The 23,953-nt window shown below is 43.9% G+C and overlaps 1 protein-coding gene across 2 annotated transcripts in view; it reads right to left on the reverse strand.

The window, feature by feature from the left end:
• Window positions 1-23,953, reverse strand: part of Mgat4d (MGAT4 family, member D) — a 36,826-nt gene that overhangs the window by 11,871 nt on the left and 1,002 nt on the right. For both annotated transcript variants that reach the window (XM_087594343.1, NM_001025666.1), the window contains 8 exon segments: window positions 19,355-19,510; window positions 18,234-18,371; window positions 15,435-15,568; window positions 13,396-13,442; window positions 9,084-9,188; window positions 5,965-6,040; window positions 3,619-3,733; window positions 2,741-2,871 (listed from right to left, as the gene is read on the reverse strand). In XM_087594343.1, coding sequence (XP_087450469.1) covers window positions 2,741-2,871; window positions 3,619-3,733; window positions 5,965-6,040; window positions 9,084-9,188; window positions 13,396-13,442; window positions 15,435-15,568; window positions 18,234-18,371; window positions 19,355-19,510 — 902 coding nt within the window.

Genomic DNA, 23,953 nt, shown 5'->3' on the forward strand with positions numbered 1-23,953 from the left:
CTGAATCTTATCACATGACTTTTGCACCTCGATTGACATTAGCATGTGCCTTTTGTTTTGCTGGGAGTTTCTAGATCTTGTTGTGTTGGGTGGCAGGGTGAGTAAGGAACACAGAGGGTCACACATGGTCAGTGAGTGCTCCATTGCTGACTTATTGCCTTAGTCCCTCCTTAACTTTAAATGCACAGAGTATATTGTATCCAACTTTAATTTATTTTAATTAAATTTTAATTCACCATTTTGTTTTTAATATTGTGTAGTTGGCGATTTTTGTATCTATGTTCATTTGGGACTTACTGCTTTTATACTGGTTCACTACCATCAGTGTGTGTGTGTGTGTGTGTGTGTGCGTGTGTGCGTGCGTGCGTGCGTGCGTGTGTGTGTGTGTGTGTGTGTGTGTGTGTGTGTGTGTGTGTTTGACTATGTAGCTCAGCATGATCTCAACTTCATTCTGTAGCCCAGGCTGGCTCCAAGTCATGATCTTCCTGCCTTGACCCTCCAAGTGCTCTGTTTCTTTCTGTATGTTCTTTGGGTTTCATGTCCAGCTCCTGCTGGATGCAACTCCTCCTATCCAGTTCTCTAAAACCCTGGGGCTGATGTGTCATAGGTGAGGTCCTGGGTCTAGCACTCAACACATCACTCAAAAAGTCCCACCTGTTTTGGGAGCCATGAATTAACTGTACAGACATGGCCAAGTCCAAGAACCACACCACACATATAAACAATCACAAAAGTGGCACAGAAATAGCATCAAGAAACCCTAGTCACAAAGATAGAAATCCTTTAAGGGGGCTACTACATTCCTGAGGAGCATGAGCTTGGCAGACAAAGCAAAGGCAGTGAGTGCACGTGCAGAGCCTTACATTAAGGCCCTGGTGAAGCCTAAGGCAGCTGGTCCTAAAGGACCCCAACAAGACCCCAATCATCCTGCTTTCCCCGCTCACCCCATGCTAGGGAAGCAGATTTCAGGGTGCGTGGCCAAGGGTTTCAGGCTCTGCCAACCACAGCCCAAGGTCCAAACCAAGGCTGATGCTGCATCTCTGGCCCAGGCTCCCAGAGGGGTCCAGGTCCCTGGGAAGGCTCCATAGGACAGGTTTCTATCTGCCACTGTGATGACAGACGGACTGAAGTGGGGCACCTACATGCTATTCGCAGATAGCCAGTGCTCTGTGCTGCTTTTACAGATAAACCTGAGGCAAGATCTGTTTTTTTTTTTTTTTTTTTAAGTGGAAGAAGGTAGAACTCATCATACTGTATTCTTTATTCTCTAAATGTTTAGATAGAACTGACACATGAGAACACCCGGACTTGCACATTTCCTTCTCAGAGGACTTTCACTTATTTACTGAATACATGTCAGCTTATTCCGGTTGTCTGCTTCATCATGGGTGAGGCTCGTGAGGCTCGGCACTGTGTGGGGCTTGGTGAGTGGCCGGGTCCTTTCTAAGTGGATGAGGTTACATGCATGTGATTGTAGAATTCATCATCCTGGTAAGGTCTGAGGCTCCTCACCTCATGTGTTTCTCATCCTCAGGCTGGTACCTGTGGTCTTCTTTTTTAATTATTTCATTGGTTAGTAACTTATCAAGATCAGGCCTCTTCTCAAGCTGAAGCCTGGCAGTCCCCAGTGGAACCGTCCAGGACACCTGACTCTCTGGAGCGGCCTCCCTGAACTGTTTCTGTGGCTCTGGGGTCTGCTATGGAAACTATGCCAGCTACCCAACTTTCCTGGGTGGGTTACTCTATGTCTGGTCTGTCTTTTCCCATCTATGACTTTTAATCTGCATCCTACATTTCGGACAGAAAAATATATACGTAACATTTATTTTTTAAAAATCTGATAATCTGTCTCAGTGCATTTTGACAATTTATGATTAATGGAAATATTGAAATGTCTGGATTTATGTCTTATTGTTTTTCTGTTTACTTACCTCTTTTTTGTTGTCATTTTTTTAAAGATTTATTTTTACTATATGTAAGTACACTGTAGGTGTCTTACCTACACCAGAGGAGAGCATCGGATGCCATTACAGATGGCTGTGAGCCACCATGTGGTTGCTGGGATTTGAACTCAGGACCTCTGGAAGAGCAGTCAGTGCTCTTAACCACTGAGCCATCTCTCCAGCCCCTGTTGTTGTTGTTTTAGCAGCTGGGTTTTTGTTTTGTTTTGTCGCTGTGTCCTGACTTTTCCCAGCATTACTTTGGATCCTCATTTCATTGAATATTATGAAATGTCAGCAAAATTTCGGACACGGGAGTTTAACATTTTGTTGTGCTTACCGGATCATTAATTTTCGGTAACATATTGCAGTGATGGTGTGAGAGGATGTTTTCTCAGCATGTCTAGTGTTTCTATACCGGTGCTGTGGTCGTCTGTGTAAGTTTGGCCCAGGGAGTGGCACTATTAGGAGGTGTAGCCTTGTTGGAGTAGGTGTGTCACTGGGGGGTGGGCTTTAAGACCCACATCCTAGCTGCCTGGAAGTCAGTCTTCTCCTGTTTGCCTTCAGAACAAGATGTAGAACTCTCAGCTCCTCCTGCACCATACCTACTGGATGCTGCCATGCTCCAGCTTTGATGATAATGGACTGAACCTCTGGACCTGTAAACCAGCCCCAATTAAATGTTGTCCTTATAAGAGTTGCCTTGGTCATGGTGTCTGCTCACAGCAGTAAAACCCTAACTAAGCCAAGCATTCATGATAGGCTCTCCCCAGATACACACCCCCACCAGGGACACTCACCAGAGGCCCCCCGAAGCTGCACATCCGAAGCAGGGCAATGTCATCTAAAAGCACATCTATGGGCTTTGCTCTGTAGAATATCAAGAAAAAATGCACAAAGTCCATCAGGTCCTTCGATCGAAAGAGTTTCCCTGTGGAAGAAAGCAAACTCATGAGTAGGCATACGGCATAAGCATTGTCTGCGACATTCAAACTTCTGAAAGCAGGGCTATCCTCTTGTTTAGCAGTGATGTATAACACCCTGAGAACTCAAATCTCACAGGAAATTAAGAGATTAGCTTGGACATAGTGGAGATTAGTCACTCAAGTACCACAGCCCTGAAATACTTTTCCTGAAACTCTACTTCTCCGAGAGTCAGCTTTCTCAATTGGTCAGTTGGTTGGTTGAGGTACTGAGATAGGACTTGCAGTCTAGCGTGTGTCGAGCACACACTGTCCAGCGAGGGTACATCCCTCGCCAGTCAGCATTCGTGTCCTATCTCCAAAAGAGAGTACACCTGTGTCATTGAACAGGTACAGACTCACAGCACCCGATTTTACTTTTGTGTAATATGTGGATATATGCTAATTTGCTCATTTATGATGTCTACTAGAAAAAAGTGATCAAAATATGCTAACAGAGAGACAGGCAGGAAAGCAAACCTTTGCTCTAAGGGGAGGATGGTGGCGTGCACCTGTAATTCTAGCGATTGGGAATAGGGCAGAAGAACTAATACTTTGAGGTCCAACCTGGACAAGAGTTTGTGGCCAACCTGAGCTACATAACAAGAGTCTATCTTAGTAAGAAAATGAATAAATACATAAGTACATAAGTAAAGAATGAAAAGAGAAAAGAGAGCTTATGGCAATCTGATTTTCCATGATAGACTATGGCTTACCTATAAATCCAAGGACTGAAAACTCAATATAAAACCAATCTTTTGAAGTGACACTATTTACAAAATCTTTCATTTTTGTAAAATACATCTTTTTTGCTACGATATCATCTTCCAGCTAGAGAAAAGAGCCAAATTTTAAAAAAAAAGCATTAATACCTCCAAATGATACTATTAAACTATATTTCAAAGACAAACAGTACTTTCACTAGAATTCACTGAAGACGTCTCGGATGAGGTAATGATCCTTAGTTTAATTCACTGAGGCTGTTTACAGATACTCAAATTTCATTCTCGAATTATGAGATTAATGAAACCCCAAAGCATCTTCTTTCTCTTCTAAACGCTGACCTTCTGCCTAAGTCTCTGAGAGCCGTACGAACCATCTTAATTCTCATCAATATCTCAGCTTCTAGCTTGAGATTCTCATAGTCCATTCTGGTTTTATAGCAAGATTCCATAGACTAGCTAACACACAACGGTAAAGCTGATTAGTTCTAGTGCTCTTGGATTCTGGGGGAGTCCGGGATGCGTGTGTTCTCACAGAGTGAAGAGGCCTTCTGTATGGAACCATTAATCCCAGTCCTCCGGACTAAGACGCACCCCAGAGTTCTCCATACGGCACATCTAAGGACTAGGACTTCGACATAGTAACTTAGAGCAGAAGCATAAACATCGAAGAGAGTGCCGAACAAATTTGCTCTGAGCCTGAGGTAATGCTGTGGCAGCTCTGCCTGTAGCTACCATGGTCACTGAGGAAGCGGAGGAAGGAGGTAACCATTTCCACTCACACCTCAGTAGTCAGAAGGATACTCCTGGCATCCTTAAAGGGAGGCTTCCCTAGGAAAGGGGGGAGTGCCAGAGCTGTCTTTCTTGATACATGACTTAAGATCCTTAAACTAAGCAGTGTGCCGCATCAGGAGGGCACGAAACAGAACTATTGTTCTGGAGTAGAAGGCTGCATCTGGAGCTCCTTTACTTCACCCCTGACTATGGGGCACAAGGGTTTGTTTTCCTTGCAGTCTTTTTTTTTTTTCCATCTTTATTAAATTGGGTATTTCTTATTTACATTTCAAATGTTCTTCTCTTTCCCGGTTTCCAGGCCAACATTCTCCTAACCCCTCCTCCTTCCCTTCTATATGGGCTTCCCCTCCCCACCCTCCCCCAATTACCGCCTCCCCCCAACAATCACGTTCACTGGGGGTTCAGTCTTGGCAGGACCCAGGGCTTCCCCTTCCACTGGTGCTCTTACTAGGATATTCATTGCTACCTATGAGGTCAGAGTCCAGGGTCAGTCCATGTATAGTCTTTAGGTAGTGGCTTAGTCCCTGGAAGCTCTGGTTGGTTGGCATTGTTGTTCATATGGGGTCTCGAGCCCCTTCAGCTCTTCCAGTCCTTTCTCTGATTCCTTCAGCAGGGATCCTGTTCTCAGTTCAGTGGTTTGCTGCTGGCATTTGCCTCTGTATTTGCTGTATTCTGGCTGTGTCTCTCAGGAGCGATCTACATCCGGTTCCTGTCGGCCTGCACTTCTTTGCTTCATCCATCTTATCTAATTTGGTGGCTGTATATGTGTGGGCCACATGTGGGGCAGGCTCTGAATGGGCGTTCCTTCAGCCTCTGTTCTAAACTTTGCCTCCCTATCCCCTCCTAAGGGTTTTCTTGTTCCCCTTTTAAAGAAGGAGTGAAGCATTCACAATTTGATCATCGGTCTTGAGTTTCATGTGTTCTATGCATCTAGGGTAATTCGAGCATTTGGGCTAATAGCCACATATCAATGAGTGCATACCATGTGTGTCCTTGCAGTCTTAGGGAGGAGCTGGCTTTCAGCCTTTCTCTAGCTTTCTCCTGGCCCTCTACTGACAATTTTGAAAACATCACCAGAGGGGGCATTTCTTTGTGGTGAAGTACATGCTCCTTGTTTGGCAATTGGAAGTGACAGGAAGGAAATGCATAGCCAGGACGGACTCATTTCTGTGCTTCACAAAGGCAGCAGTTCTTTGTGAGAACTGTGCTCCTCACAAAGTGAGAAGAAGGGTGTGGCTGACATCTGGGTAGCTTCCGTGCATGAGCCTGTGGGTTCAGACACGGACACAGGGCGATTTCTAATTCCTCTCAGTAGCCTAAATTTTCTTTTCCGCTTGTGCTTCTTAATTCCCTGTTACAGTAAACACAGCAAGAAGATGAACCTATACTCATCTTAAGCTTCCTTTAGGCATATTGATTTTATAATTATATCCTATTTGCTCGGCTGCAGACTGAGGCAGAGCCACTCAGGGTGAGAGTGAGTAATTAAACAAGGACAGAACGAGGGCTCCTTTTGCTTAAAGCACATGTACATCAAGTCTTCACCTGTAAATAATACGTGGCCTTGGGTTGTGCGTACAACATCAGAATACAAAAATCCAATACTTGTTTTATCTGCCAACTGCAAGTAAACAATAACATTGGTTAATGGTCATGATAGCAGGCATATTTTAGTAATTGAATAGCGTACATTTTCTGATAGAACAGCTCAAAAAGTAAATAAAAGTAAATTTATCTATATTGAAATCATACTAAAGAGATTTTCATCTTCATTGAGGGGGTGGTACCTGACTCTGCTAAACCAGGACAAACACAGACTATGGATTTTGCATTTTATTTAAAAAATTTTAAGGAATAAAGTTGCTATCTGCTGGGGACCAGCCCCTGGCAGTTGACAGGATCCCCATGGAGGAGATATGCAGATAAGCTCTGACCAACTAGCAATCTGGTTGCTTCTTTATTTCTACAGGCTTTTACTTAGTAGGACAGACTAACGATCTTCCGAGAAGTACAGATTACAGCATTTTGTCTCCAGATATGTGTTTGATTTTCCGTTACAGGTCCAGGTTTACAAGTTCAGTCAGAATTAGAAAGTGCAAATAGAACAGATTTCATTTTTATTATCAGCCCTATAACTCCAATTCAAAGAATCTAAAGAAGGTCTCTGCCAAGGCAAACACATTTATTATATGACCGCCTGCTTTTAGGTTGATAGTTTTAAAGTGCCCTAGACAAATAGAAAATACCTGAATTGGTCTTCTATGAAAAACAAGTACTAATACATAATCCATTTTTACATTATTTCATCGTCTACGCTATCCAGTGGGAAATCTAGTCCATCTATTTTATGTGCTGAGTTCTATGTCTTCAGGGATGAACCCTTTGTGGTCCTCTACCTTTAAACTACATTAGAAGAGAGCTAGCTCTAGGCGTATTGTGAAAAGAGGCCTTGAATCTGTTAACAACGCTCCTGGGCAGCTGGAGTTTGTCAGCTATCTCTAAGTTTATCCTGTTTCAATTACACTGATTGGCTTTGCTCAGGCGTAGAGGACACCTCAAGAAGGTCCCTGGAGTAATGGCCTTGTTTAGAAATTCTTAGCTTTGCCCTCATCTCTGCCTATCATGATCTCCAGGATGGAAAGAAGACTTCCAGACAGGGATGGACAAAGTTGCTTTCTGAAAGACAGAAGGGGCAGTAACTTTGGGACATTTCTAAGAAGATTCAGACATAATTTTCTCAGGAAAAGGCATAAAATGAATCATAATGCAGAACTGCCCAAGAATGCAACACGCAGAGACCGAAACCTAAAAGCAGGAGATGGAAAGACAGCAATCGCAGCATTCAGCTCAGCTGTGCTGGAACTGTGTCAAACGGCTGTGCTGGCTTCATGATGTTCTGCCACTTCTAGTGGACATGACTGTGCCAACTATTTATGCTGGTCAGTTTCCTGTCAGCCTGACGAAAGCTGGGCTCACTTAGAAAGAGGGTGGGACTCTCAGCTGAGGAACCACCTCCATGTGATTGGCCTATAGGCTATGGTAGGTGCATTCTCTTGATTACTGAGTGGTGCTGGAGAGCCCAGTCCACTGTGGGTGTTGCCATCCCTTAGCCAGTGGTTCTAGGCCGTGTAAGAGAAGTAACTGAGCAAGCCTTGGAGATGAAGCCAAGAACAAGTATTTCTCTGCTGGTTACTGCTTCAAACTCCTGCTTTGAGTTCCTGCCTCGGCTTCCTTCAGTGATGGTCTGTGATGTGGAATTTTATGCTAAGTAAATCCTTTCCTCCCCTAAGCTGCTTTTGGTCAATGTTTTATCACAACAACAAACGGCAAGCTAAATATCCTTTCTTGATCACATGAAAGTGTACAGAAATCTTAATGTGATTTTTCAGCAAACAGGACAGTAGGCCACATCTTGGAGATACACAGGACACAAGTCAGTTCTTTCCCTGGGCTCTCACAGACTGTTAGGAAAACAAACAGAATTGGGAAAGTTAGAGCAATTAGATCAAGTGCTGGGTAAAGATGTCAAGACCACTGTACAACATGATGGAAAGAGTGGGGCAGGAAGGGCCTGTGTGCCCCATGCCCAGGTCTGCAGTGTCAGTGAGCTAGCCATCTCAGCTACAGAGCAGGAAGAACTGGGTCCAGAGACCAACCACAGTAGGAAAGGTGCCCCATGACTTAAGGGAAGCTTTGGACTTGATCTCATGTGAAATACAGTCTTCTGACACAGAGAAGGCAGCCCAAGCAGAAGTCTGAGCCAGAGCAGGCCTGGGCCAACCCAAGGCTGGGAATTATGATGCGGAATTTCAAGGCAGAGGACTGAGGAAGAAAAGCTGCAGGAAAGTAAAGGTCTATGGAAACTTCCAGAGCACAGAGTAGGACACTAACTTAAGGACAGACAAAAACCCTTACGTAGTTTGAGATTTAAACACACCACATAGGATATGACCATATAAAAGGTTCTCAGGGGAGAAATTTCTGGCAAGCCTTACTCTTTATTATTATTTTTTTGAGAAATCAACTGAATATATTTCCCAAAATACCACATTTATTACCAGAAATATATAAACATTTGGCTACATATAAAGGTTTCAACTCTTTAACGTTCTTTCATAAATATTGTCAGGTTTTATTCTCAAGCTTCTAAATGATCTGGTCTGTCTGCTAAACATACACATCTACAGTGTTTCATTGACTGTATTGGCAAAGTTGAGGGAATGATGGGGAAAAGGGCCAATTTACTTGTCAAAAATGACTAATACATAGAAAAGCTGGGAGTAACTTTTAGGAGCAATGAGTTCAAATCCCAGGCTCCCCCACCAACTCAACTGCGATTCTGCTCATTGCTGTCTGTGAGCAAGAGTTAAACCCCATCAGTAGTGTGAGGCAGGCGTTTACTCGCTAATTCAGAGTGGGGAGGGAGGGTGGAGCTTCCTCATGGATCTTTTGCTCATTTTCATGGGATGATACCATGGCTAATTTCATGCTACCAATGCATGCCATTGCACTGGACTCAGATGGGGATTCAGACAACCCTGGCCAGTCAGCCAGCAGGCTCTGGGTCCCCCACAGCCCCATGCTGGAGTTTAATCGTCGCCCAGATGCCTGTCCCAGGACATCCTCAGGATATGTTCTCTCTCGGATCCTGTCCTTTGACCTACTTTTTTGCATTCTTCGTTGTTTTCTTTTCCAGTAATGTTTGAGGGTAAAAAAGGGCAGGTATTGAAATGACCTCCAAAGCTCCGGACTGTACTTGCTTTCTGAATCTATAAATACAAGTAAAGGCAGGCTGAATACCAACAGAGGTGAATTCCTTAACTTACCGAACTAACATCAATACTTAAAATATCTTCTTTATGCCTGTCACATAGCATATTGATTTGGGTTACCTCACAGGCTGCGATCTGATGCCAATAACATGCAAACACTACTTCCAAGTATCTATAGACTAATGAAAGACATATTAGAAAATTAAAATATGTGGACCAGCAGGATGGCTCAGTGGGTAAAGACCCTTGTCCCACAAACCCAGTGACCCAAGTTCCATCTCTGGAACCCACATCGATGTGGAAGAGGGAACCAATTTCCACAGAATTGTACACTGGCCTTCATGCAGAAACTGTGGCATGTATGAACACAGGAAAATAAATTTAAAAAAATCAGAATTCAAAATATCAAGCAAATTTCCCACAGGATTATGGATACTATGAGCTTTTTTTAAGGTCACAGCCGGAGGCATCCTTTGACTGAGAGGAGAAAGAACAATTACGGTAAGAAAGTAGCTACAAGGAAACGACTGCATCAGGCCACGTTCTCAGTGGATATGTTCTCGTTTACAAAGAGCTTTGTCAACAGCAGTACAGTTTCTGAAGGCGGCTAAATGACTAGCTAGACTTGACCTGACTCTCCTCTACAGCCCGCTGGACTGTGGCTGGTCCTCCCGCCTCTGTCTCCAAAGCACTAGGATTATATGGTCTGCTGCTACACCCCTCTTCTAGTGTAAAACTTGAAAGAATTAATTCTAATATTTCCTCAGAAAGCAAAACTATTTGTATAGGAGAAAAGAATAGGGGGTTAAGCTTAGCTAGGAGTAAAAATAAGTAGCAGAGTATCTAATTTTGAAATGCAATTATATAACTTAGAGGCATATATAGGAATTAAGTAGAGGCAAATTAAAGTCACATGGAATTTCAGTATTCACTCTCATAAAGAGGCTTGAACTGCGGGGGCTACTATGACGTTTAAACTGCAGACAACATCACCCCAAATCCAAGGCCCAGGAGGCCCAATAACGTCCCATTTGGTGACACAGCCCCCTACTGATACGGAGAGATTTAGTCTCCTGCAATTCTGGGTGGTGACAGTTTTCTAATATTTTTTTGAAAGTTTTCTGGCTTCTTTACGTTACATCACAAATCCTTGTGATGACTACTCTGGAACTGACAGTCACCATTATACGTGGACAGTCTTCTTCTTGGTAATTTGTAAATTGCTGTCTGTGCGCAGGTGAGGGCAGGTGAAATATAAGGCCAGAGCCTGTGATTGGACAATGGAAAAAGAAGGCGGGGCTGGGAGTTTCAGAGATGGGACAGAGACAGATGGAAGGGAAGAGAAGATTGAAGAAGATGGGCCTGATCCCTGTGGCTTGGAAGAGTCACAGGTAGCTATGGATACCTTAGAAGGGCAATAGAATGATATAGGGCACATTTGTCCAATCTAGGTGTGCAGCTTGTATTAATATCAATTGAGTTCTGAGTTCTTTGTGTGGGCATTTTGGGGATTTACTATTATAAATCTGACTGATAAATTATAAGCCTCGAGGGTCTTCATTATAAGGGACTAGGGGCTTTGAGCCAGTGACCACCAGTCTTGGCAGGCTAGCCACAGGGGAAGGATGGCTTGGGAAATGTGAGCGTTTCCCTGCAGGCTAACTGAGGGAACCTGAGAGGACTTTGGCTTGCAGCTCCCAATGGGGGAGGGGAGACTGCATTGCCAGCGAGTAGCCAGCGTTAATGTGGATTTTTTTTTTAAATAATTTTATGCTACGGTAGTATAATATGTATGGGAAAACCTTGCAGTAGTATGTTTTGTATAAAATGCAGCTATATTCAGTCCCAATAAAGTATTGTAAAACAGTGTTGCTATATAATGACAAAGCTGTAAAACATTGGCACTTGAAAAATTATTGGGCGGTCCCAAATTTATGATCACTACAAATCTATAAATCATTACCCAAGGAGCAGTGAACAAAGACTTTAAACTGTATGAAACTAAACACTATTGAAAACCTACACGTCTCCATTAACTGACATATGATAGCTGAGAGACAATCACTTAGAAAACATGTGGTGTTTGGGACTGAACCCAGGACTGCCAACAGAATACACCCACGTCTCATCACTATCTCTTTGAAATCACTTACTGTATACTGTGTTGTTCTGACATGACAGATTTGAGCTGGGGAGATAGTTCATGAGGTAAAACTGCAGGCTCTGCATGCATGAAGACCCATGCTTGCATCCCAGAACCCATGCTAAAAGCCAGGTATGGCTGTGAGAGTCCTGGTGACCCTGGCACCACTGGAGGGCAGAGACAGAAGCATTCCTAGGGCTTGCTGTCTGTCTGTCTAGCTCCAGGTTCAGTTAGATCCTGTCTGAATGTGAAAGTGAAGAAGACCATCAATGTATGAGAGCCCTCGGGATTCGCTCTGTAGTTTCAGGGATAACATGAGGGAGGGCTGCAGAGAGGGCGCAGCTGGGAACATGAGCGAGGCAGAGGTACTTGACATCCTCCTCTCATCTCCACGTTACATGCGTGCACACCGAATACAAATCCATCACACTTACACACATACTCACTCTTCCCCCACAAAGTCAAATAATTGGGTTGTCGAATTGTCACAATTTAAAAAGATTATTCAGAATGCCCCGCATTAACATCAGGACCACCCTTTTCCCAGAGTCTCACTTACCTTTCTTTCTTACAGATTTGGCCGTGAGCCTCGCCTTTAACAACTGAGCCATCTCTCCAGCCCTCACATACGTTCCTTAGTCTTCATTTTCAGCCGTAAAGTATAGCAATTTCTGAAGCCAGTGATTTTTATGTGTCTATATGTATCTATTCACATTCCTATTCGTGATGGTTTGCATGTGCTTGACCAGGTAGTGGCACTATTAGAAGGTGTGGCCTTGTTGGAGGAAGTGGTCACTGTGGGGTGGGCTTGGAGACCCTCCTCCTGGCTGCCCGAGCATGCTCAGTCTGTTCCTGGCTTCTTTCAGGTAAAGACGTAGAACTCAGCTCCTCCTACACTATGCCTGCCCGGATGCTGTGATGCTGCTATGCTCCCGCCTTGATGATAATGGACTGAATTTCTGAGCCTGTAAGCCAGCCCCAATTAAATGTTGTCCTTTATAAAACTTACATTGGTCATGGTGTCTGTTCACAGCAATAAGACCCTAAGATGCTATGTCATGTGTAGAGGCCTGGGGTTGAATTTAGGTGTCGTCCTTGGTCTCTCTCTACCTTCTGTACTGAGGTGGGCTCTCCCGCCTCCTTTAGAGAGCTCACCAGCTCAGTCTGGTCAGCCAGCTCGCTCAGGGACTCCATCTCTGCCTCCCATGCACTGGATTACAGATGGGATGCCAGGATACCTGGCTTTGTCTTTTCGATGTGGGATTTGAGCTCTGGTCTTCAGGCTTGCAAGACTCCTAAGCGTTTTGTTTTGTTTTGTTTTGTTTTGTTTTGTTTTGTTTTGTTTTGTTTTTACCAGCTAAGCCATCTCTGTAGCTCCCAGTTACTTTATCTCTGCAACTGTATAGCAAACCCTGAGTGTTCTTGTACATTGGATAATGGTTTTTCCCTCACTTGTGAAGTGCCCCCCCAACACACATACTTTTTTTTTCCTTATCCACTTCAACTACTGAGCAGGGTAAACCAAAACATAATACATTGTTGCTCGATACACTCAGCTAGACTCAGCTCAGTTCTGAAGCTTCTGGCCCTTGTCCACAGGACAATGCAAATTCCCTAGCTTGGTTCAGAATCTCACCATGGCCTACCATACCTTTCTACTTAACCTCAGACATCTGTGCTCCAAATGCACTTAAAGTTCCCAAAGTCGTACCCATTGCCCTTTGGACCCCTGTGCCTTCCTGGCGGATTCTATGCCTGGCATGAGTTCTCTGGTTGTATCTGCCCCAGGATGCCTACTTTTACCGTCAGATCAGCTCGACTTTCTCCCTATGCAGGTGGAGTCAGATATAGCAAGAAAATATGAATTCTAATAAGCAGTCTGTGGGCCTTCTGTGCTATACTTTATCACAGATTAGAAAGGGCCACAGGCTCATCTCCACCTCAGAGTCACTCATGAGACTATGATAAGTAAATAAGTAAATAAATAAATAATGCAATTGGAAAAAGCCGAACATAAGAATCAAGAGTGGCTGATGGTGAAATTTATCAGAAAGTTCTTACCTGGTTTTAACCATGTGAACAACAGATTTTAAATAATTTTCATCAGTCTGAAAAGAAGAAGAGAAATTACTGAAACTCAGGATGCCTCGAATACTTTTGCCCCATGAAATTTGTGTGAAATGTTATCGTGGCTTAATATGCATTCATTTTAAAAACTTACTTGTGTACAGAACATACTGCATAGTTTCCATGTGCCCAAGTATGAATGCTACTACATTAATCATACTTATATCACCAACCACACATCTAAAATGAAACTCCTCAGAGTGAATGTGTCTGGCACTTGTTCTGAGTCAAGCCACACTCTGAGCACAGACATGGGAAGCACATTAGCCACTGTCAGCCTCAAAAGTCCTGCGGTGTAAAGAACAGGACCACCCCAAATTTGTAGATAGAGTGGGGCACCAAAGAGCTCCTGTGGGGTTGGGGATTTAGCTCAGTGGTACAGCGCTTGCCTAGGAAGCGCAAGGCCCTGGGTTCGGTCCCCAGCTCCAAGAACCAAAGAACCAAAGAACCAAAAAAGAAAAAAAAAAAAAAAAAAGAGCTCCTGTGGCAGGAAGCAGCACACAGCTGTTATTTGGAGGATGACCACCACACAGGCACAGTGTGTGTTCTTGATTAGCTCTGTGTGTTCCCATACTGCCACTGTGTTCAGACTTAAGAGATCCTAAGGACGAGTTCCTAGAAATTGAACTTTAAAATGTGATACACGCTGTCAACTCCTCTCACCAAAAGTCTACGGCACTAATGCACAATTCTTTATAGTTTTGCTCAAATTTTCAAAAGGGAAGAGTGGTTGGGGATAGTGCTGACCCAGGTCTGTACCAGGTCCTCTGTGTACATATTTAATGTTTTTATAGGATCCTGAGTGTGTGAATGCATGGGTCTATGATTCTTGTGCCTTCTTTTGGGCTGTTTTCATTTTCTTGGTTTGTTTTGTCCAAATTTGATGTGATGTGTTTTGTTTTATCCTATCATGTTTTATTTTCTTATATATATTTTTAAATGAATGAATAGATGGATGGAAACTTAGCCACTAGGGGAAAGGTCAGCAACTGAACTGTCACTTATACTTGCTGGGAGAAGGACAATCAGCTTTCTCCAGTTGAGTGACAGTGTGTGTCAACCACTCCGGGGCAGTTCACATGTTCAGGAGGGGTAGTTGACCAACGTATAATGGGGTAAACAGGCTTTGTGTATGCGTATGTATGCAGATATGTGTGTATGTGTGTGACTGTGACTGCACATGTGTGTATATATGTATGTGTGTGAGCGTGTATGTATGTGTGTGTATATATGTGTATATGTGTGTGTGTTGAGGAGTGGTGATGGTGGTGGTGTTTAATTTTGTTTTTTCAGTTCTAGAGGGTTTGTTGTAGAAACCTTAAGGGTAGAAAAACCTTAAAGTGGAGTAGGTAGGGGAGGGGAGAGGATCTGGAAGGACTTGGAGGAGGGAAAAATTTCATCAAAATATATTTAAATTTAAAAATTGTTTTTAAATAACAAATGAAAAGGAGGCAGGTGCTTTTAAAAATACATAAAGTCAGGTGGTGAGACCTGCTTCACAGAAGTAGTGGCAGGCTATACACAATGTCTAAAAGATTTCTCCGCTGCCCCTCAGCCCAGGAGCCTTTGGCTAGCAGTCGTTACTGGCACTTAATGACTCACAGAGCAGCCTTTATTGAGCCTGGCAGATTTTATCAGTAGTGGTTTAATAGCCTGTTTGAAATGTGTTGTTACAATTGAACTGGTTTTATAATTATCTTTAATAATTTTTGTATCTTGCCGAACGCAAGCATCTGATGTTAAATGCAATTCAGTTTCAACAATCTTATGACTCTCCCGTAAGATTCATGTTTCCATATGTAGTTCCTGGAACCAACCGAGTACTAATTGTTGTAACCTAGACTCTCTTAAAGGCATCTGTGGTGTTTTTTTTCCTTTAAATGAAGAAAAAATATTCCTAATGGAACAGGGGCTGCCACTGAGGGGACTTTGGAGGTTATGAAGGGAGGAGGGAGATTGTTTCCCATACATACATCAGCCACAGAGACGATCACCACGGAGTCCTCCTCTTCTTCAGGAGTCATTCTGGAGAGAACAGAAGTCAGCGTTTGCTTCAGGTAGGTGTGATTCCCTCTGTCAATGGTGGTGATTCCCAGTGCAAAAGAGACTGCAGACGGGCACAGATGCGGAACAAGCTGTGGTTTGCCATCGGCTCGCACTTACCCTGTGAGTGAGTTGACTTCGTCCTTGTCAAGAAGAGCGTTTGGAGCCGTACTACAAAACACTGCGCAGTGTTACTGTTTGTCCTGGTTTTCATTTCCCGTCATTTGCAGTGGGTCGTGAATAAGTGCACTAGACTCCAAAGTGTTCTTTCTTACGTTTTGTTGTGGTGAAAATAAAATAAAACATTTCCGTGTGTTAATACAGCATTTATCTATCTAACTCAGTACACATTGCCCCAACAAGGGCTGGCTCTCCTTCTGTTTTCTGAAGAGGTACTGGAGGCCTAAGCAGAAACGAGGCCGACTGCCTGTGTGGGAAACATGAATGGCATCACTTAGGGCTCCACGTGATCTAGATGTGGTCACTCTGGTGTGTAAGTGCCACACCAGCCTTCTGAGCTCTGGTTTCTCCACCATTTATATTTATTTCTATTTAGTTTGGGCTACCTTTATTCTTCAGCCTAATGTCTAATAGTTCCTATGTACTTTTTCCTGTTGTCTTTCAACTTCTGTAAACTATTGTTTTCATACACACCCACACACAACGTTCAAAATGTTCTGATAGTTAGAGATATTTACAATGTGAACTCAAAAGATCCCTTTGTTTGCTCTCAGTCTCAGTTTCATGGATAGGGAAAGACAGGGTAGACAGATGGCCTCACTGCCCTGGATTCTGGGGATGAGGCAGAACAAGGCAAAAACAAGAGTTTAGGTTGGGGACACAGTAGGAATGTAGTAGATGCCAAATGGAGTCCCATGGCACCACCATCTTGCACTGCACTGAGGCATGTGATACATGCTTTTTCCCAAGGCATGGTCTCATCCAGAGACTGTCGAACCTCTTCTGTCAGACAGTACAGGTTTTTGGCTGTTGGGCCATGCTGTTTCTGTCACAGTGACCCCACTCTGCACTGTAGTGCAAGGCAGACCTACATGAACACGGTTCTGTTCTAACAAAGCCCTATGTCCAATTAGGCAGCACAGGAGTCTGATCCTGGGGCACCCACTCACTGGACAAACAAGATTTAGGGAAGGTCAGACATCGTCGGACCTGGCCCAATGCCTGAGCTTCTAACTGCAGAGCTGTGTTTCGTCTGTCATGAGAAGTCTGAACTCATACATACTTCAAGGCTTAGCGCAAATGCTCCCTTTTCTTCATGGAGTAGTGATACATGGCTATAATCCCGGGCGCAGGGACAGAAGCAAAAGCATTATGAGTTCAAGGTCGGCCTGGGTTACATAGTGAGACCCAGTCTAAAAAAGAGAAGACTAAAATTATAAATAAATAAATAAATAAATAGCCCCAACCCTCCTCTCTACAAAAAAATTTGCTGATATTGGTCATGAGAATGTGGGAGAAAAAAACCAGAATGATCTCCAGGTAACACCAGGTTTATCCAAGCAACAGAAAATGATGGTCACACACTTAGCAGATGCTCCATGTGTACTGACAGATGTCAATTGGTTTCCCATGCATCTGTGATGAAATTGAGCTTGAATTCAGGTCACTACATAGATTATTTTCTCCAAATTTTATAACCGATGGCTGGAAGTCTGCACAGCAGCATTTTACAACATCAAACTTAAAAACTAGACTGTGAAATCTAGAGGGATGTCTTGGAGGAAGTGAAAGGTGAGAGCCAGTGAGAAGTGGGGTGGGGTGGGGATGAACAGGAGAAGGTAGTGAGAGGACCGATATAATAAACACATGCATGCACACACGATCACACACATGATGACACACACATACATGCACAATGACACACACACAATGACATACACATATACATACAATCACACACCATGACATACACACATACACAATGACACATACACATACACACACAATGACACATACACATACACGACACACACATATGATGACACACATACAATGACACATATGATGACACACATACCGAATGACACACATACATACACATAAAATGACACACACACATACACAATCAATGACACATGCACATGCACATACACACACAATGACACACACACATGGTGACACACATACAATGACACATATGATGACACACATGCATAATGACACACATACCGAATGACACACATACATACACATAAAATGACACACACACATACACAATCAATGACACATGCACATGCACATGCACACGCACACAATCACACCCACCGTGACATACATACACATGCTAACACACATACAATGACACATATGACACACATACCCAATGACACACATACACAATGACACAAACATACACAATGACACAAACATACACAATGACACAAACATACACACATGATGACAAACATACATTGACACATATGACCCACATACCCAATGACACACACACATGATGACATACATACAATGACACATACGATGACACACATACCCAATGACACAAACACACACAATGACACACACACAATGACATACATACACAGTGACACAAACATACACATATGATGACACACATACACAATGACACACACACACACACATCTTACAATGAAACCCATCATTGTGTATGTTAACTGAAAATTTAAGATATAGATTCCCCCAAAGATCAAAACACTTGAATTCAGTTTTCCAGTTCTAACTGTGCTTACCGCCTGCTCTCTGTCTGCCAATGGCTATATCCGGGTAAATGTTCCCTGCTGTCCTTAGGTGAGGAAGGAAGAACTTTAAGACTTCAAATTGGTTAAAAACTGTTTCATCCTGATCCAACATGTTCACTTTCTTCTCAACTGGAAGAGACAAAAAGGAGGGCCCTGAGTTCACAGGAATATGTTATTTCTTTGGCAGAGATGCAATCTTTGATTTTGAAAGGTGTTATTTGTAAGGGGGTGGTGGGGGTTCTCAGCCTAGCATGCACACATGTGCTAGGACCTGCTAGTGCCTTAAGAGGGCACAAGATCCCCTGCTGGAGTCACAGTTCCTGAGGTGAGTGTTGGGAAGAGAACTCTGGTTCTCTGGGAGGAAAAGAGGCACTCTGAACTACTGAACCAACTCCCCAGACACTGATACAGCTTTTCAAAAAACAGTATGGGATAGTAAATCCATCCACAGACCTAGTGTTCAAGGAAATATATGCAAATTATTGTTATCATAATTCTTTCCTGGTATAGCTCAATGGTTATTGATGAGTATAAGGCCCAGCTCTGTGAGCTGTACCAGAAGCCGTGCGAACTGCCAGTCCCAGACAGAGGAGCATGGATAAAAAGTGCCGTGGTTGGTATCCTTGTTACTTTGATTGGGGATCCCTTCATTAAAATTTGTAACTTTTAAAAATGCCAGCATTCAGCAGCTCTATTCACACCATCCCTAAGCAATCCCTTCTACAGTTTTGGGCAAGATAAACCAAGTGGGGACTCATACTAAAGGTACAGAGGAGATGAAGGATGCCCCTCAGATGCATGGGACATGATTGACAGGAGGGTACGCAAGGGGAGGGATGAGAGAGGATGCCAGGGCTTCTGGCTGCTTCTGGTGAATTGATCACACATGGGGTAGAATTCAGAGAAAGGATGGGGGAATCAGGATCACGGTGGTGATGAGGAAATCGATCACCCATGTGTCTTGCCTGAGTTCTGCATGTCTCAAAATGAAACAGCCAGTGTTAGTTCGATTGTCTAATGGGGAAAAGTGACCTAGAGTCAGATGCACTAAGTCTACACATCCAAGTTTATGTAAATGGATGAGTGTTCACAAAGACAAAACCAGCACGCACGGATGCTTCCTGACGGCTTCGCTGGGGCCACTTTATGCTTCAGTTGATGGAGGACTTTCACTAGATTTTGGTGATTATTTTCACTTTTGTTTTTTAAACGTAGCATAGTTTCCTTGAACTCCAAAACGTGGTTTCTGCAGTTAATTAGCTGATTATCTGCAAAGGGAACAGAAATAAATAGTTTATGCCTGTAGCAGGTAAAATGATGTTTGCAGACCACAAAGGTGCTGCGTATAGCACGACATGTGGGCTTTACGTACATGGCCCTATGGATGACAGTGTATGTATTTGGCACTATGTGTGGGGCTATACACATATGGCACTTTTTTAAAATAATAAGACTGTAACCCAAACCTGAAGGAGAGCCTTCCTCCTCTAAGTTGCTTTTGGCAGGAGTGCCTAAGCACAGCTACAGCCATCAAACTAAGCCAGAACCATGAAGCTGAGGTATTCGTATCACGGTTTCTTTTCCTCCGATCATTTCTAGCCAACAATACAGATTTGGGGAAAAGAACACCAGGTGTCATCAGGGCAGAGTCAACACGACCAGGCATGTGCTCTTTCTAGACCCTGTGCTTAAAAACGGGACTCCGGGGTGTGACCAACAATTTCCCTTCCTCTTTGTAGCAGTCCCTCTGGGCTATTGTAAATATGGGTGACTCACACTGGGCCATCAGCTGAGGACCGTACCCCGGGTCAGAGGGTCAGTTTGAAAGGCATTCAGAGCCACCGGTGAAGCTAGAGAAGAGGTTCTCTTGGGAACCTCTTTATCTTTTCTTCCACACTGTTAATTGGCCTTTTTATTGTTTTTTTTTTTAATTGATGGTCCCTTACTGGTTCTGCTTCCATGAATGGCCAAGATGAAGGGAAAGGGGAGGGCCAACAGCTGGTGCAGAGAGGGCCATTTCTAGATCTCATTCACACACAGGACTAAACAGACAAGCACAGAGTCACTACTGTGGTTGGAAGTTGGCAGCATGGAATGGGGAGGACTGAGGAATAGGGGTGTCGTTAAAAATATAGGCTCCCCCTATTAAAAAAAACTATTCATCTTCACCGGGCAAGGCATGGTGTGCACCCCTCTGAACCCAGCACTCGGGAGGCAGAGGCAGGGGGATCTTTGTGAGGTGAGTCCAAACCAGCCTGGTTTCTATATGCTGAGGCCTTGTCTTCAACAACCATTGCTGAGCGCTTAATGTCTCCAATATACGATCCAGGTGTAGATGACAGTGCGTGACTCTGTTCCTCATCGCTGAGCGCTTAATGTCTCCGATATATGATCCAGGTGTAGATGACAGTGCGTGACTCTGTTCCTCATCGCTGAGCGCTTAATGTCTCCAATATATGATCCAGGTGTAGATGACAGTGCGTGACTCTGTTCCTCATGTAGCACTACACACCAGGGAGGTGATTCACTGAGTGGTTTGTTATATGGATTTCAGTGATAAAGAAAACAATGCCCCCTTTTCTTTCTGTCTTTTCTTTCTTCCTGTCTTTTCCTTCCTTCCTTCCTTCCTTCCTTCCTTCCTTCCTTCCTCCCTCTCCTCTCCTCTTCTCTCTCTCTCTCTCTCTCTCTCTCTCTCTCTCTCTCTCTCTCTCTCTCTCTCTCCTTAAGATTGGCATGATGGCTCAGCAAGTAGGGAGAGTTCTTTAGACTGTGAGTGTGAGAACAAGACACTTGGGGTTTGAGTTTACGGAATTCCTTATATCTGAAACAATGACCTCCCTCAGCTCTTACACAGACAGATGAATGAACCAAATGGATTAATAAGTGTTTAAAACTGATCTTTAGCACCTTTTAAAAAAATTGACAGAATTTTTATTTTTTTTATTTTTCCATTTATTTATATATTCATTCATTTATTCATCCATCCATCCATTCATTTTACATCCTGATCACAGACCCCCTCCCCCTCACAGAGGCCCTGTCCCCTTTCATTAGGGTCAATTGTGACTTAGTGAAAAGAACTAGAACCTCAGATAAACCTCCAGTGCTCATTTTGTGGGTATGGTCTGAGGCGTGGCCACGGTGTGCTCTGTATGTGAGCAGGGTTTCCTGAATAATGGTCTGTCTGTGCACTAACGAATCTTGTGTTGGGGTTGCTACCTCTCGGGTGACGCAACCCACCTGGTACAGTCCCCGACGGACCAACCTGGCACACTCGAAAGGAGAGTTTTCTCCCGAGAGAGCTCTAGTCACAGAAAGAGGCACACAGAAGTGTTCCCAGACATAAATGAGATTCAGCCCTTCTCGCATGGACTCCGGGGTGTGACCAGGTGTCCCCACTATGTTTCAAATGCTCGAGTTGCTTGTACGCTCACTCAGGCATTGAGTGTGGACAATGCGATATAAAATCAACGTGATTATAAGCATTGATCTGAGCATCGCTGTGCCACTGTGAAAACAAAACCCAGTCCATACATGGAATGGACTAAGTGTCTTTTGGGTCTTTGTTTTTGTTTGTTTTGTTTTTTTTTCTTTTTTTTTGAGGGGATGGGGGAAGAGGTTGACACAGACTCTATCTATGTGGTCCTGGTTGTCCCAGAACTCTGTAGACCAGCCTGGCCTTGAACCTCTAACTCAGAGATCTGCCTGCCTTTTCCTTCTGAGTACTCCAATTAAAGGTATCCACTCCTATGCCTGGCTAGTGATTTCTATCTATTAAAAACAAATTAAAAAATATTAAAAAAGAAAACACTCCAAGGGGCTGGCAGAATGGCAGGAACAGACCTTACCACCAAGCCTGATGACCTGAGTCTGACCCCTGAAACCTACACGACATGGGAAGAGAACTGACTCCCAAAAGTTCTCTGATCTCCACTCCCTGCCTCCCCAGTAAAGATAAATACAAAAGGTTAAATAAATGGCCCCCGGGCTGGGACCTCAGCTCAGTAGTAGATGCCTTACCTAGAATGATAAACTTAAAAATGCAAAAGCCTCCTGCTAGGGTCCTGAGTATCAGTGATTCTCACTTCCGTAACAGGGGTACGAATTACGCTCAGATTTTAAAAGTTGGATAAAACTAAGTGTGGGAACATACTGTCAGCACCCTGGAGGCAGAAGCAGGAGACTGTTCTAGCAAGACTGTCTCAAACAGGAAAAAGAGGGAGATCCATGTCTGTTTGTTTACATTTTCTCATAACCTCACTTTAAAGGAGAAAATGAATGAAAGAGATTTTACGTTTCAATGGATCCATTATATCCAGATGAGGTTTCAATATCGAGGATAATCGATGGGATAGCTATTCCTTTTTAGGTAAGTCTCAGCTGTGTGTGAGTGTGTGTGTGTGTGTGTGTGTGTGTGAGAGAGAGAATGTGTGAGTGTATGTGTGAGTGTGTGTGTAAGAGTGTGTGAGTGTGTGTGAGAGAGTATGTGTGAGTGTATGTGTGAGTGTATGAGTGTGTGTGTGAGTGTGAGTGTGTGTAAGAGTATGTGAGTGTGTGAGTGTGTGAGTGTGAGTGTGTGAGAGAGTATGTGAGTGTGTGTGTTTGAGTGTGTGTGTAAGTGTGAGAGTATGTGTGTATGTATGTGTGTGTTGAGTGTGTAACTGTGTGTGAGTATGTGTGTGTATGTGTGAGTGTGTGTGTGAGAGAGTGTGTGTGTGTGTGTGTTTCTTACCTCACATTGTCACTATTCAGATGCTGAAAATGGATGACAGACACCTCCACACCCAAACCGGCAAGCTCTGCTTGGCAGAGAGGTAGTCTACAGGACTTCAGACATTAAATGTAAACGGAAACTACTTAAGGTTAAAGGAAAAGTGAGGGTCTCGGTCTAACTGGCCGCAGGTCACACTGCAGGACCATGGGGCTGCAGTGCCAGACAGACAGAGCCTCCGCCATCGCTTGTGAGGTTGTTGGGGAAGGTGTGTCTTAAGCCTTTCACCCCAGCCTTGGCCACATCAAGGAAGGAATAAGCTGGGAGACCCCAGCACGACCCTAATGTAGCCACAAACAACTCCAGCAAAGAGCCAACATTGGGTATCTGCCACAGAAGCATCACCCAGAGAAACCAACCCACCAGGAGCCCCCACCCCAAGCTCTTCCCACGTTTATCCGCAGGGAAGCACCGCAAAGGTACAGAGGGTATTTGCCGAAGGTGGCACAGTGGTGCCTCTCCATCAGAGGTCGTCTGCCATGTGATCTCATCCTCCGTGCGCCACCAAGGGGCTTCAGCTTCTCCCCTCCTTGGACGATGGGGCATTTTACCCTGTGCCGCCTCCCTAAGTTTGGTCCAGCTGGAGCCCGGGGTACTGTCCCCTTCTGTCACCACCAACATTCGAGCTCGTGCTGCAGTCCTAAGCTTCGGCTAGATTTGTTTCCCCCCCATAAGCATTGTGGAAACTCCATGGAAAGGGGGATTTTCTGTCCCTGTCCTCTTGATCTGTTACAACAGGACAGCTACTGATTCATTCACTCATTTACCCGATCAGTTATTTTTAAAAAAATGGCGTGTTTGTTCTATGCCATACATTTTTTTCTGAACACTAGGTTCACATCAGGGAACAAAATAGATAAGAACACAGAAGCAGCCTCCTCCTCCTCCTCCTCCTCCTCCTCCTCCTCCTCCTCCTCCTCCTCCTCCTCCTCCTCCTCCT

Source organism: Rattus norvegicus, chromosome 19, assembly GCF_021556685.1.
Source record: "Rattus norvegicus strain SHRSP/BbbUtx chromosome 19, alternate assembly SHRSP_T2T, whole genome shotgun sequence".
Classification (NCBI taxonomy): Eukaryota; Metazoa; Chordata; class Mammalia; order Rodentia; family Muridae; genus Rattus; species Rattus norvegicus.